The sequence below is a fragment of the Callorhinus ursinus genome, unplaced genomic scaffold (genome assembly GCF_003265705.2).
Source record: "Callorhinus ursinus isolate GAN/ISIS: 27379988/994484 unplaced genomic scaffold, GSC_fseal_2.0 scaffold13, whole genome shotgun sequence".
NCBI lineage: Eukaryota > Metazoa > Chordata > Mammalia > Carnivora > Otariidae > Callorhinus > Callorhinus ursinus.
In genome coordinates, this window is record NW_027397075.1 from 38,535,718 (window position 1) to 38,548,960 (window position 13,243).

Sequence of the window (13,243 nt, forward strand, 5' to 3'; positions counted from 1 at the left end):
ACTTACCAAGGCTGCGAGGTATGTTGGTAATTTTGGCATGTATTATTCTAGTGTCAGAGGTAGGACTATCTGTTACTGTGGCATTAAGGAAAGCAATTCCAAATTCAACATCATTAATATTTCCAATAACACTTCCTCTGGCTCGCTGGGGCCCACCTATTGGGGGAAGAAAAAACAGTCTTGGATAAGGAAACAATTTCATCAACATTACAGGGGAGAAAAGAAGGCCAGTATTCAAAGATGCTACAAATCTTCTTTCAAACATTTAAAATATCATATGACATCTGAATTTAGGAGTGAAATAAATAAGCTTTCAAAACATTCTACTTTCATGTAACACTCATCCTCCCACATAAATCTAGGGTCCTTCCAATCTATGTATATCATGGCATTATTTCACAATCCAAAGAATACAATCAGTACCCAGTCCCAAAGCCAAAATAAAGGTGTTTGTTGATGGTGATGAAATGATGATAATAATGAGAGTTTATTGAGCATGTCATGCACTATACTAAGCACTTAGTATGAGGTAACTCTTTTAATCCAGTCAAAAATCCTATAAAGTCATTTTAAATGTCCACAGTTTACGGACTAGGAAAATAAAGTTCAGAGACATAAGTGGTGGAATGAAGATCTGAACACAGATGTGCTTGGCATCAAAACCCATGTTCCTTTATCTACTGCCACCTTTGTGAGGAGGATCACCTCAAAACAGTTCCTGAGCCTTGTTACAGGTCACTGTCAACATAGGTGTGGAGTATTTAATAGGTATTATTCAGTCTTGGGTTTCAGATGGAAGGCTTACCAAGTTTTCTTTAATACCTATATATACTGGAAAATAGTTAACTTGAGAAAAAATTGAGAAGGGTGTTTTACTCTTAACAGTGCTGCAAAATTCATACAATTAGGTTGAAAACAACTACACACTTTTAAAAAAGCATCTCTACAGTAATTTTATGCCTTCTTTCCATTGTTCAACAAAATTATTAGTTACCGACACAGAATAGGTGGTTAATGAATGCTTTTTAAGTGAACTGCATGCTTTAGCAAGAGCAGGAAACATACTGGGAAGAAGCTGATAGAAAAGTTCATAAATATTCATTACTTGATGACTTTTAACTGAATATATTTTTAAAAAGTCACTAGGTTTTTCAGATATTGTTATATATTATATACCAGGGAGAAATACAATTGTATTTAATTTCAGAAAAATCAGTAAGTATAGTATTTTACCATTTTAATTTGCATTACTTTGATTATTTGTGACAGAATACATTTTTTTTCACATTGGTTCAGCCTTCATGTTCTGGATTACATTCATTTGTTCATTTATACATAGGATACAATATACAAGGATATAATAATAAGAAAGAAAAAGGCATGAGGCCTGCCTTCATAGAACTTATATCTGAAAGAGGGAGACAGACGTTAATTAGAATTCCACAAACAAATGTAAAATTGAAATGTACTAATGTATGAGATATCTACTACCTAGGGAAGTCTGAGAAGAAAGTAAAAATAGAGTGGAGATCTGAAGAAAGTTAGGTCTTAACTAGGCCAGAGATGGCAGGACAAGGGCTTTCTGGGTAGAGCAAATAGCATGTGTCACCCTTTTGGGAGGTGGTGGCTTGCCATATCTGAGAAACCAAAAGGAGCAAAGGGTGGAGAGTGGTGGGAGAGTCGTGGGAACCATACTGCAAGATGATACAGGAAAGTAGACAGTAGGGCCAATCAGGACCTTGGAGGCCATTTTGGTTCTTATCTTCAGTCTTAAGCAGGAGAGAGGGGTAGAAGGATCACTAATTCATTTAGTTCTCTCAGTCATTTGATCTGGGTCATTTGACCATTTTGACCTTGGTTCTCTAGTCTCCAGAGGATCTTGTGTCCCAGCACTCAACAGATATCTCCTAGTTCTGGGTAGCTAATTGGGATCGTTGAAACTCTCTGCCAGACTCAGTAATCCAAATTGTTCACCTGTGTGGACTTCCTTCTGCTCCTGGGGTTCTTGTATCCATGACAGAATAATAACCCTTAGATGAACAATACCCCTTGACAGTGACCTGTAACAAGGCTCAGGAGCTACAAAATGCCTCAATTAAAACTAGAACTGTCACCATGCCTACATGTTAGAACCTCAAAATCCTTGGTCATCAGTTGATATGTTGACAAGATATGTTGAACAGTTGACTGATGAGACACTGTCCTTTTAGCTTGTCTAGTTCTTATAAATCTCTTCATGTAACTCCTCTCTCTCACTCTGCCAAATGAGCCTTTCTGATTTTCAGGGACATTTTATTTCTAAAGCACCCTTAAGGCTTTGGAAAGTTCAGTGGTATCTTAGCACTTTAACAATGTGAAACTGTTCTTTTTAATTTTCTTATAGTCCTTAGAAAGTCCTCTGAGACAAGCAACCTTAACATTATCCACCATTTCTTGGGACTCCAACAAACTTTCTAAGGTCCATAGGTTTAGAATTCTGGCTTCATTCTTTCTGAATTTTTTTTAAAGATTATTTATTTATTTAAGAGAGAAAGTGTACACCAGCGGGGGTAGGGATAGATGGAGAGGGAGAAAGAATCTCAAGCAGACTCCATACTGAGCGCAGAGCCCAATGGGGGCTCCATCTCACAACCCTGAGATCATGACAAAATCAACAGTCGGACGCTTAACCAACTGAGCCACCCAGGTGCCCCACCTTCTGAAATTTTACATCATTTACAATATCCAGCCATGTTGTATGACTTGGGTTATCATACCTGAGCTCTCCCTACTTTTTTTCCTAGAACTGAACTGGTCCCTATTTTACTTTCCACATTCATGTTCTCCATATTTCCTTCCATGAAAAAATAGCCCCCAACTGTGTATTTCTGTTAAGTATTCAGTTTCTGTTTCAGTCACATTTTCAGCCTGGAATCTCAGCCTGGCTTTCTCTAGTCTTCCAAACCCTTGTATTCCTCAAGCCTAGGACTACTATTTATAGCTGTGCAGACCATATCCTTTTACAAGAGGGCCTGGATGGGGGTGAGCAGCAGCTAAAATTCAGCCATAAGATTTGGTGTAGACCAACTTGAAGGGGGAAAAAATACATTTTTCCTAATTCTTCCTTCTGGAGTTGGCACCATTTTGCAATTTGTGGGCTCAGAGGGATATCCTTTTCTAATCTGCAGGAAGGCTGTAGATAAATTAGCAATGGTTCCACCAAAGTCTCACTTAGTTGCTTACCTGGACATGCTTGCATATTGCATCTGGTCACCTGAGTAGCATCTCCTGGACAGGGGCGCCCGCTTTTAGATGGCACTGGATTGTTGCACAGCCGTTTTCGAATCTTTTCACCTCCTCCGCAAGAGGCAGAGCACTGGCCCCAATTATGCCAGTTTCCCCAACTTCCATCCACTGTGAACAAGAATAGAATGGCCAATATTAACCCATGGGTTTTAAAATCTACAGTTCAGGTGACCCTACCTATACAACTCTCATTTTAAGATCTGAAATGATGGGGCTAGCTACAATGAGCACTAAGTGAAATGCTTTATTTATTCTACTGCCAGGAGTCGGGGGGCTCACCAGGACACATGTCAGTGTTGCACCTCTGGATCTGGGAGTCTGGCCCCCCACAAGCTCTTCCACCGTTGGAGGGATGAGGGTTATCACATGTGCGGTACCGCCGCATCTGCCCCCCATTGCACGTCCGGCTGCACATTCCCCAGCCGCTCCAAGGACTCCAGTTACCATGAACTACAACAGAGAACCATTGGAACAGGTGCTAAACAGTGACATTCATCCAAAAAGTATGGTAAGACTCTCCCCAGGAACTGAAAAGAAATATACGAATCGATGAATAGGAAATTTCCAAAGGCAGATGGTTTAGCTGTTATTCTGACTAGAAACCGGGTATACATTCCCATCATTGAGAAATTCCATTTAATATACACTTACTGAGTCTTACAGTATTCCAGGAGCTGAAGGATATGAACGAGACAAGAGCTCTGCTCTTGATGAGTCAAGACTATAAAATCCAGATACAGTGGATTCAGATGCGGTTAGGGTCTTAAAATCTAGCTGGGTGACTGAATTAAGGAAAAGAGCCACCGTTCGCCTCTGTAAAGATATCATCAACACCGTAAGAGTGGCCTTGTCCTTGCATTCTGCAGCCGGTCCTAGAGAGGCAATGACATAGGACACAGCCCTTGCCTATATATAAATCAGTTACACCTATGGTATTACACAGGCACAGCAGCGACTGTACAACACTTGGATATTCTACACCAAAGGTAGATGCATCAAGTAACAGTATATTATGACTTTTTAAAAATTCTTATTTTTTTTTATTTTTAAAGATTTTATTTATTTGAGAGAGAGAGCATATGAGCGTAGGGGAGGGGCAGAGGGAGAGGGAGAAGCAGACTCCCCACTGAGCAGGGAGCGCCATCGGGACTTGATCCCAGGACCTTGGGATCATGACCTGAGCTGAAGGCAGATGCTTAACCAACTAAGCCACCCAGCTGTGCCAGTATATTATAACTTTAAGGACTTAAGGCCATAACAAAACTTTAAGAAAGTATAATGTTGACTCACTATTTCCAACACTCACTTGGACAAGGGTCATTATTGCAAAAATCGCTCTGGACATCACTCCCTTCACATCTGCTTCCTCCATACTGGGGGACAGGATCAGAGCACTCCCTTGTTCTCTGTCTGGCACCTCCTCCACAGGACACAGTACAGGTACTCCAACTGGTCCAAGCTGCCCACTTGCCATCAACTGGGTTAAGGAAAAACATATGTGCTCTGTTACTACAATACCCTGAGCATTGTTACGTTGGGTGATGTTCTTATTGACATTGATTCTTACTGACATGCTACTCAAATAAGAGGTAGATGTCAATTTATTATGGGTAAAAACACTGTATTTCTCTTACCTGGACAGTGTCTTTCATTACAAACTTGCATCTGTGTTTCTGCCCCATCACAATAGGATCCATCAAATGATGGTGGTGGATTATTGCACAGTCTGGTCCTTATCTGGGCACCTTTACCACAACTTTCACTGCATGCGCTCCAAGGCTGCCAAGTGCCCCATGCTCCATGAACTACAAATATCCCGTGAGACAAGTTGCAAGTTGCAAGGCACAGAACCACATTTGTTAAATAAACAAAATTATACAAGTAAATTAACTCAGTAATGAGTTAAATTAGCCTGGAATCTAAAATAACTGAAATTGAACCAAAGGAAACATAAATAATGTTCTCCTTTCTCCTTCTGGTTAGATTTTCATGGGAATTAGTGTTTATAGGAAAATTCAGAAGGCTACCTAATGCCAAAATGAATGCTTACAATTATCCAAAGGGACTATTTTATTAAAATAGAATGTAACCAAACTACCATATGTAAACCCAATCTAAGTTTAAAAAATCCTAGATAAGCATTTGTTTGTGCTTTATGCTCTGGAAAAAGTGGAAGGAACCAGAAGCTTAGGAGCAAGGCTGTATAACAGATCTAGATGCAATTATAAACAATACAATCATTTCCATAATGATAACTTGGACTCTAGACTCAAGACCACATCTTTAAGCCTGATTCAGCTTCATGTTTAAAAATACACTTAGATCGTTCAACAACATGATGATTTGCACAGTTGTAACTCCTTAAAAAATTGTCTCCATTACATAATGTTCATGAATTAAAAATTCTGAATAACATACTCATCTGCTTCCTAAACACCAAAAATTTGACCAGTAGTTTCCACGGAGTGATATTAAGGCCTTCCTTTTGGTAACTAACATATTATACCATGTAACCGCAAGACTGAAACAACTTTGTGTTTCCTACCAGGTGCATGGGCTAAGAATCAACATTATGGTTTCTCTCATGTATAAGTCAGTATCAAGTGATATTTTTGCTTTAAGGGTATTTTCTAGAAATGGTGCTCATAAAATATGTTTTTGTGGTCACCCAATTGAACCAAGATATGAACCAAAATAGGGCCTTAAGGTCAGTGTCTAAATATTCTCTTAACACAACCTATCAGACACCAAAAGAATTAGTTGAAAACCAAGTAATGACATTAAATTATCATTTGCCTGCTTTGTTTAGAAAATAGTTTAAAACACACCTTAGATTTTCTTTCAATTAACTATTTTCTAGTTGTGTTTATTACATATCCATGTACTTAGTAGACACAGACAAGCATAGTCATACACATGTGTTTTAGCCAATGAGAATCTGGACTAAAAAGTATTTGATTAACCCTAAAAAAAAAAAAAGGAAAGAAAAGAAAAGAAAAAGAGAAAGAACAAAGCCTTTAAATATAAGGCAGATATTACTCAAAACTACTTCTTTATTAATTTGGATTACTGATGTATGGACTGTGTGATTGAAAAAAGTCAGCTATTCCAATTATTTTAATATGTTCAATTTTCAAGGCTGTTGGTTAACAAAAAGCCACTGATGCATTTTTTTAAATTGGAGGATTACAATTGGGTGATGCTTATTCATTTATTATCTGTGAAGTTTCTATTACATATAAGTAGAGGTGTTTGTCTGAAGAACTTTTATTTTTTTAAATCAGTACAGAACACCCCAACCAGAATTTAATTTAATGACATAATATGTGGCAGAGTTAAAATGTTTTTTTATATGAATGAAATGAAAAGAAAAAATTTAGAATGATAATATAAACCAGATAAAGTATAAAACACTGTGGTATATAAATAATACAAAAGAAAGCAACTATGGAGGAATTAGTATGTAAGAAAAATCCAAATTGTAATAGATGAATTTGTGCTACACTAGGTCGCAGTTCTGATTCTGGAAAAGCAATAGAGCATGGTGCTTAGGTGCAAGGACTCTGGACCTAAGCAAGAATCTTACTATTGTACTGTACTATTCTTGCAAGTTTCCGTAATTTTGACAGTATTAAGAATAAGTTCTTACTAAAAAGAGTCAAACTCTGTGAAGCAAAAATTAACAGAATTACAAAAAAAAGCCAACAAACCCAGATGAAACCACTATCATAGTTGGAGACTATGACACCCCTCTATCACAAATGCACAGATGTAGCAGGCAGAAAACCAGTAAGGAAATTGTTGAATTCAACATTACCATTGATCAAATGGACATAATTAAACATTTACAGGCTATACCATCCAACAACAGCAGAATACACATTCTTCTCAAGCTCACCAGCAACATTCACCCAGACACAACACATTCTGGGTATAGAACACATCTTTAAAAAATTTAAAAGAATAGAAATCATATAATATCTGCTGTCAGACCACAGTAGAATTAAGAGAATCAATAACAGAAAGATAACTGGAAAACCCTCATATATGTGGAGATTAAACAACACACTTCAAAATGATACATAGTTCAAAGAAGAAATCTCAACAGAAGTTAAAAATATTTTGAACTAAATGGAGATGAAAGCACAACTTATCAAAATTTGTGGGATGCAGCAAAAGCAGTGCTAGGAGGGAAATTTATAGCATTGAATGCATATGTTAGAAAAGAAAGATCTAAATCAATCATCTAAGTTTCCACCTCAGGAAACTAGAAGAAGAGAAAGTTAATTCCAAAGTAGGCAGAAGAAAAAAAAAATTAGAGCAGAAATCAGTGAAACTGACAAAAGGAAATCAATAAAATCAATGAAACCAAATGCTGGATATTTGAAATTATCAATAAAGTCAATAAGCATCTAGCCAGAGGAAGAAAAAGAGAGATTGGGACACAAATTACTAGTATCAGAAATGAAAGAGGGGCATTACTATGGATCCTATTAACATTAAAAGGTTAATAAAGTGATACTATGACTATACTTAAATTTGACAACCTACATGAAATGGACCAATTTCTTGAAAGACACAATTTGCCAAAACTTGCACAAGAAGAAACAGACATCCGAATAAGCCTGTATCTACTAAAGAAATTGAATCAAAATTAATAACTTTCCAAAACAGAAAGCACTGTCCCAATGGGTTCACCCTGAATTTTCCCAAACATTTAAGGAAGAAATTATACCAATTCTTTACTATCTCTTCCAGAGGACAGAAGCAGAAGGATTACATTCTAACTTATTCTATGAGGCCAGCATTGCCCTAATACCAAAACCAGACAAAGACATTACAAGAAAACAAAACTATGGGTCAATTTCTCTCATGAACATAGATGAAAAAATCCTCAACGAAATATTAGCAAGTTGATTACAACAATGTATAAAAAGAAAATCCCTTCTATCCCTGAGAATCTGACAAACCCCCAGATGAAAAGGGTTTTCTTAGGCTACCTGCTCAGTTTGCAATGGTATGATGATAAATTTAATAACCACCTCTCAGGAAATAGAGAAACTGATTTGTAGCATCATGGTGTAAATGCTTCCAAAGGTGTGAATGCTCCCACTATGGTCTGTGCCCAGCTAGTAATATGATGTCACTAAACTTTCAACTGGAAAGAGATACATGTTTTCATTTGCTGGTCTCAGGATACCACTGATACTTTACCAAAACAATAGTTAAATTCAATTAATTCAGGGACTGGGGAATAACCAGAGAAAGTCTCAAAAATAGTAAGCCAGTAGAACAGTGAGCAAATATCAGTAAACCGATAGTTACTCAACATGAAGAGAAAAAAACCTGACTTTTATTTTCAGACATCTACAAATATTTTGCTTTTCATTGTATCAGTATCATAACTGACAATCTGTACAAAGACTGCTCTAATCAGGTGTTCTGGCTCTTTTGACTTTGATATATTATGCTATTATAATCAGCTTTCTAATTCTTTAAGATTAAAAGAACAGTTTTGGCTTTGGCTTATTTTTTTTTTTAAGATTTCATGACAGTATTTTACTTATATTTACTAGTGCAATGTAAGTTCTGAGCTGCAAATCCAGATACCCAGGATCTAAGCACAAAGGCTTAGGAATCGGACAGACCTGGATTCAAATCCTGGATTCACTTTTTACTAGCTATGTAACGTCAGTGAATTATCATCTATTTTCTGAATCTTGGTTTCCTCATTTATACAATAGGACGCAATACCCAGTGTAGTCAGCATCTATTACATTTTGGTTGTCCTCATCCCGCCACTTCTTTCATTTAAATCATCTCAGCTAAGGTGTCTCTCCAGGTTTGCTTTCTCACTGCAACTCTTGGCATTTGTTCGGTAGGCTTATAAATATCTGAATGATATTATCTATTTGCCATTCTAACTGGAGCAGTGAAAACAATGCCTTGAGCACAGAGTGGGTGCTCAATAAATATTTGTTGGATAAATGAATGAATAATGAATGAATAAATGAATGACCATACACTTCTATCCCATATGATTTCTTTCTGGCTGTCAAACCAGGAGCCTGACCCTCCTGACACATGCTAGGTAGGCAGCTCAAGCTGGTTATCTAAGTATCTGGACTTAGCTGAGTTCAGAGGTGAGCATGAGACCCAAACAAAATCAAACAGGGCTCCTTTTCAGAGGTTGATAGGAATTCTGAGAGAGAGAGCAAGACTCTTTTTTTTCTGAGGCCTTATATTATAAGGCCCCTGTGAGCCAGGAGCTGCCAGCAGTCATTTTTTCCACTGCTTGGAAAGAGTTTAATGGACAATAAAGCCAGAGAGGAAAGCAGAGACGAGAGATGGAAAACATGCTAGTAAAAACACTGGCCAAATCCTTGAATTAAATCATACCTGAAAGTAGAATCCTCTACTTAAGCTTATTTAGGTTTGGTTTCTGTTGCTTTAATCTGGAAGAACCCTAAAATACTAGGGTTGTTTTATAAAGTAAAAAACAACATGTACATAAAGCACCTAGCATGGTTCCTAGAACATGACAGGTGTTTAGTGAATGGTTGCTATTATTATCTCAACCCTCTCTAATTGTGTGTTTCTGGGAAAGTCTTTAAATACCCTAGACTTCATTTTTCTTACCTGAAAATGAATGGCTGCATTAGATGTTAAGGTCCTAATTACTTTTAAATTCTATGATTTTGTAAATACTATGTTTTCTCTACATGATTAAAAATACACCACAGTTGCTGGAACATAAAGGTATTCAATTAAATCAGGGATTTTACTTAACATTGATTAATGTCATACCTTTCATAACTTTATTAATGAGACAGAATTAATAACACAGAGAATAAATATATTCCAGGGTAGAGGCTATAACATCTTTTTAGAACAAAGGAGAAAAGGTCATTATAACCCCTTTACTGGAGTTAAAAATAGCCAAGTTTTGCTCATCAGTGGATTCTCACCTGGGCAGGGCCTAATGTTGCACATGATTATTTCTACTGCATTTCCTTCACATGGCCTCCCACCATATTGAGCTGATGGATTATTGCAAGTTCTGGTCCTGGTTCGGTTGCCACGTCCACAACTCCTTGTGCATTCTTCCCAAGGGCTCCATTCTGACCAGCTACCATCCACTATACAAAGGTGAAACATTACACTGTCAGATAATTTGCAATTTAAAGCATTAACACTGAGATAATCCATAGTTAGGGAACAGAGATGAGTATCTATTAAACATGTGCCTATCCGTTGAATAAAGAGATGCACCTGGACACAGTTTACGTTGACAGTTTCGCATTTCTGAATCTGACCCTTGGCAAGGCTTCCCACCATTGGCTGGAAAGGGGTTGTTGCAAAGACGACTTCTCTTTTGGATGCCTTTTCCACAGGTGACACTGCAGGCTCTCCAAGTAGACCACTGGGAATATCCACCATGAACTGCAAATAAAACATTATACTTTGTCTCTGTGTTTGTAAACAACAAAACATAAATTGAATTTCATTTATGCACTGGGTCTAGAGCTGAATCTATAATTGCTGAGCAACTGCTTATGGGTGCTGTCCTTGATGGTAAAATTAAAATCTATACGGGAAAGAAGAATTTCAAACAGTTAACTAGAGTTTGTTCCCAGCTCTAATCCTGACTCATGCGGACATGGCTGCCAAAAGAGTGAGAGACCAAGAAGTTCAAATACTGTTTACCTTTTGGTTATGTCATTCTTTAAAGAAAAATAAATGCATGGATTTCTGAGAATAAATTTGACTTAGTTTTGAATCAAAACTTCAGTTTGGGATTTTGAATTATTAGAGCTTGGTATTTTACTACTCTAATCTGTATTGTTTTATTCCCTCCAGTCTAGAAATTATGTGATTTTTGTTCTAGCACCACAATCTAGAAGTATCTTAAGGGTAAAAAGAGACTTAGACTAAGATGCTTAATAATTTTTATGATTTGGATTGCCCCAGGTGCTATATATTTATTTATTTTTAAAGTTTATTTATTTTTTTAAATAATCTCTACACCCAACACAGGGCTCAAACTCACAGCCCTGAAATCAAAAGTTGCATGCTCTTCCAACTAGCCAGCCAGGGTAACAGTACCTCCTGGTGCTATTTTATGTAAATATCCCTCTGATCACACTCACCCTGGACTGTGACCGGCACTCTGACAAGGACAGAACCCATCAAGTTTCGAGCAACACATTCATATTCAGACGTATCTTCTTTCTGAGCAGCAACAATATGTAATGAGTTGTTTGACAACACATTAACTCGGTCATCCCAGGGGACAGAGTGCCCTTGACGGGACCATGTAATGGTTGGATGAGGCTCTCCAGTTGCCTGACAATTCAACATGACTTTGTCACCAGCATTAATAACAGTTTCTACTGGCTCAAGAGTGATAATAGGAGGACCTACAGAAAAAAGAACATAGTGCTTCTTAGTTTTTGTGAAGTAATATTAACATTTTTATTAATATTATAGAGTAACATTATTTGAAAAAAAATAGGCTGATTTGTTTATAAAACACACTGTAGTTTCTCAACTACTAAGGTTGCAATGGCCATTGGCATATTTGCCTATAGCATGGGCTCTACAGTCATACTTTCTGGACTCCAACTCTGCTTCTGTTCCTTAGGACCTCTCTGAGCCTTTGTATCCTTCAGAGAATTCTTGTTAAGGCTCCACTAAGATGATGTAAGCATAGCTCTTTGACAGGGGAAGCACATAATATTATTAGTACTATTGTTGTTATCATTGTTTTTGTGTTTTACATAGTGAACATTCATGTCTTTCCCTTACATAACTTTTTGAGGGAGAGTCATCATTAACTTTTTCTTTCATAACTGGTCACCATTCATGTATTCAATAAACATGTACTGAGAGCCTACTATTTGCCAGGCACTGTGTTAGGTGCTCAGGGTACAGAGATAACAGTTATAACTTCTAGTCTCAAGGAGTTCACAGGCCACTGATAAGACAGGTGAGTGGCTCTAATTATTTAGTTGTTCTATAACATAGCTACAGAATTTACTAATGGAATAGGTAGAATAATATTTAGTACAGAATAAGTAAATATGTGGTAATACAGAAGCGTAACTATAGTGACTTAATCGATCAGAGGCATTCACTGAAAATGGAGAGGAAAGGAAGATATTCAAGAACCATTAAGAAAGAAATAACAGAATTTTGTCATTGAATTGAGAGGAACTGACAACTACAGGATTTGACATGGACAATATAGTGTGGTTTGGGCAGTTCAGTAGAACATAGGAGGAAGAACATATTTGTTTGGAGGTTGTAAGGAATGATGATTTGTATCCATTTGGAACTACTGAGCTTGAGGTATCTGTGGGGACATTCAGTAGCGATGTCTAGATGATGAGAGAATATTCCTATCGGCAGCTCAGAAGAGATACGGGCTAGAAATACAGATCTGTGAGTCATTCATGAGTGGATAAGATTGTTTTGGAAGTGATTCTAAAATGTGAGGGAGAGGGCCAAAGACAGAAACTATTACAACATTATTATTTAAGAGATGAACAGAAGACAAGCCCATACAATGATCCTAAGAACTGATCACTGAGGTAGGAAGAAAATCAAGAGAGAATGGTATCCTGGCAATCAAAGGAAGGAGCTCTAAGAAGGGGGGAGAGGTTGACAGTATCTCTAGTAGATCAAGTGAAGTCAGAAAAAAATGTCAAAGTAGCTGTATATAGCTACTGGCAGAATGTTTATACTGGTCTACAGTGTCAAGAAAGAATACGAGATTTCATGGAAAAGAAGAAGCTTGAACTGGATTTTCAAAAAGAGATAAGATTATACATAAAAGAGGGGAGTCTACTTGGAGAGAAGGAAATAGCATGGAGATGGATTTAGCTTTGAAAGGATGATTCACTTCGGACAGCAGCAGCATACAAGGTTTTAAACATTTATTAAATCAGAAGGGTTC

The 13,243-nt window shown here is 37.2% G+C and overlaps 1 protein-coding gene across 1 annotated transcript in view; it reads right to left on the minus strand.

Moving 5' to 3' along the window:
• HMCN1 (hemicentin 1) overlaps positions 1-13,243 on the minus strand; it is a 489,046-nt gene that overhangs the window by 31,801 nt on the left and 444,002 nt on the right. The window contains exons 87-94 of the mRNA XM_025877925.2: positions 11,436-11,705; positions 10,558-10,728; positions 10,254-10,424; positions 4,920-5,090; positions 4,592-4,762; positions 3,565-3,735; positions 3,223-3,393; positions 7-156 (exon numbers count right to left, since the gene is read on the minus strand). Coding sequence (XP_025733710.1) covers positions 7-156; positions 3,223-3,393; positions 3,565-3,735; positions 4,592-4,762; positions 4,920-5,090; positions 10,254-10,424; positions 10,558-10,728; positions 11,436-11,705 — 1,446 coding nt within the window. The remainder of the gene's footprint in view (positions 1-6; positions 157-3,222; positions 3,394-3,564; positions 3,736-4,591; positions 4,763-4,919; positions 5,091-10,253; positions 10,425-10,557; positions 10,729-11,435; positions 11,706-13,243) is intronic.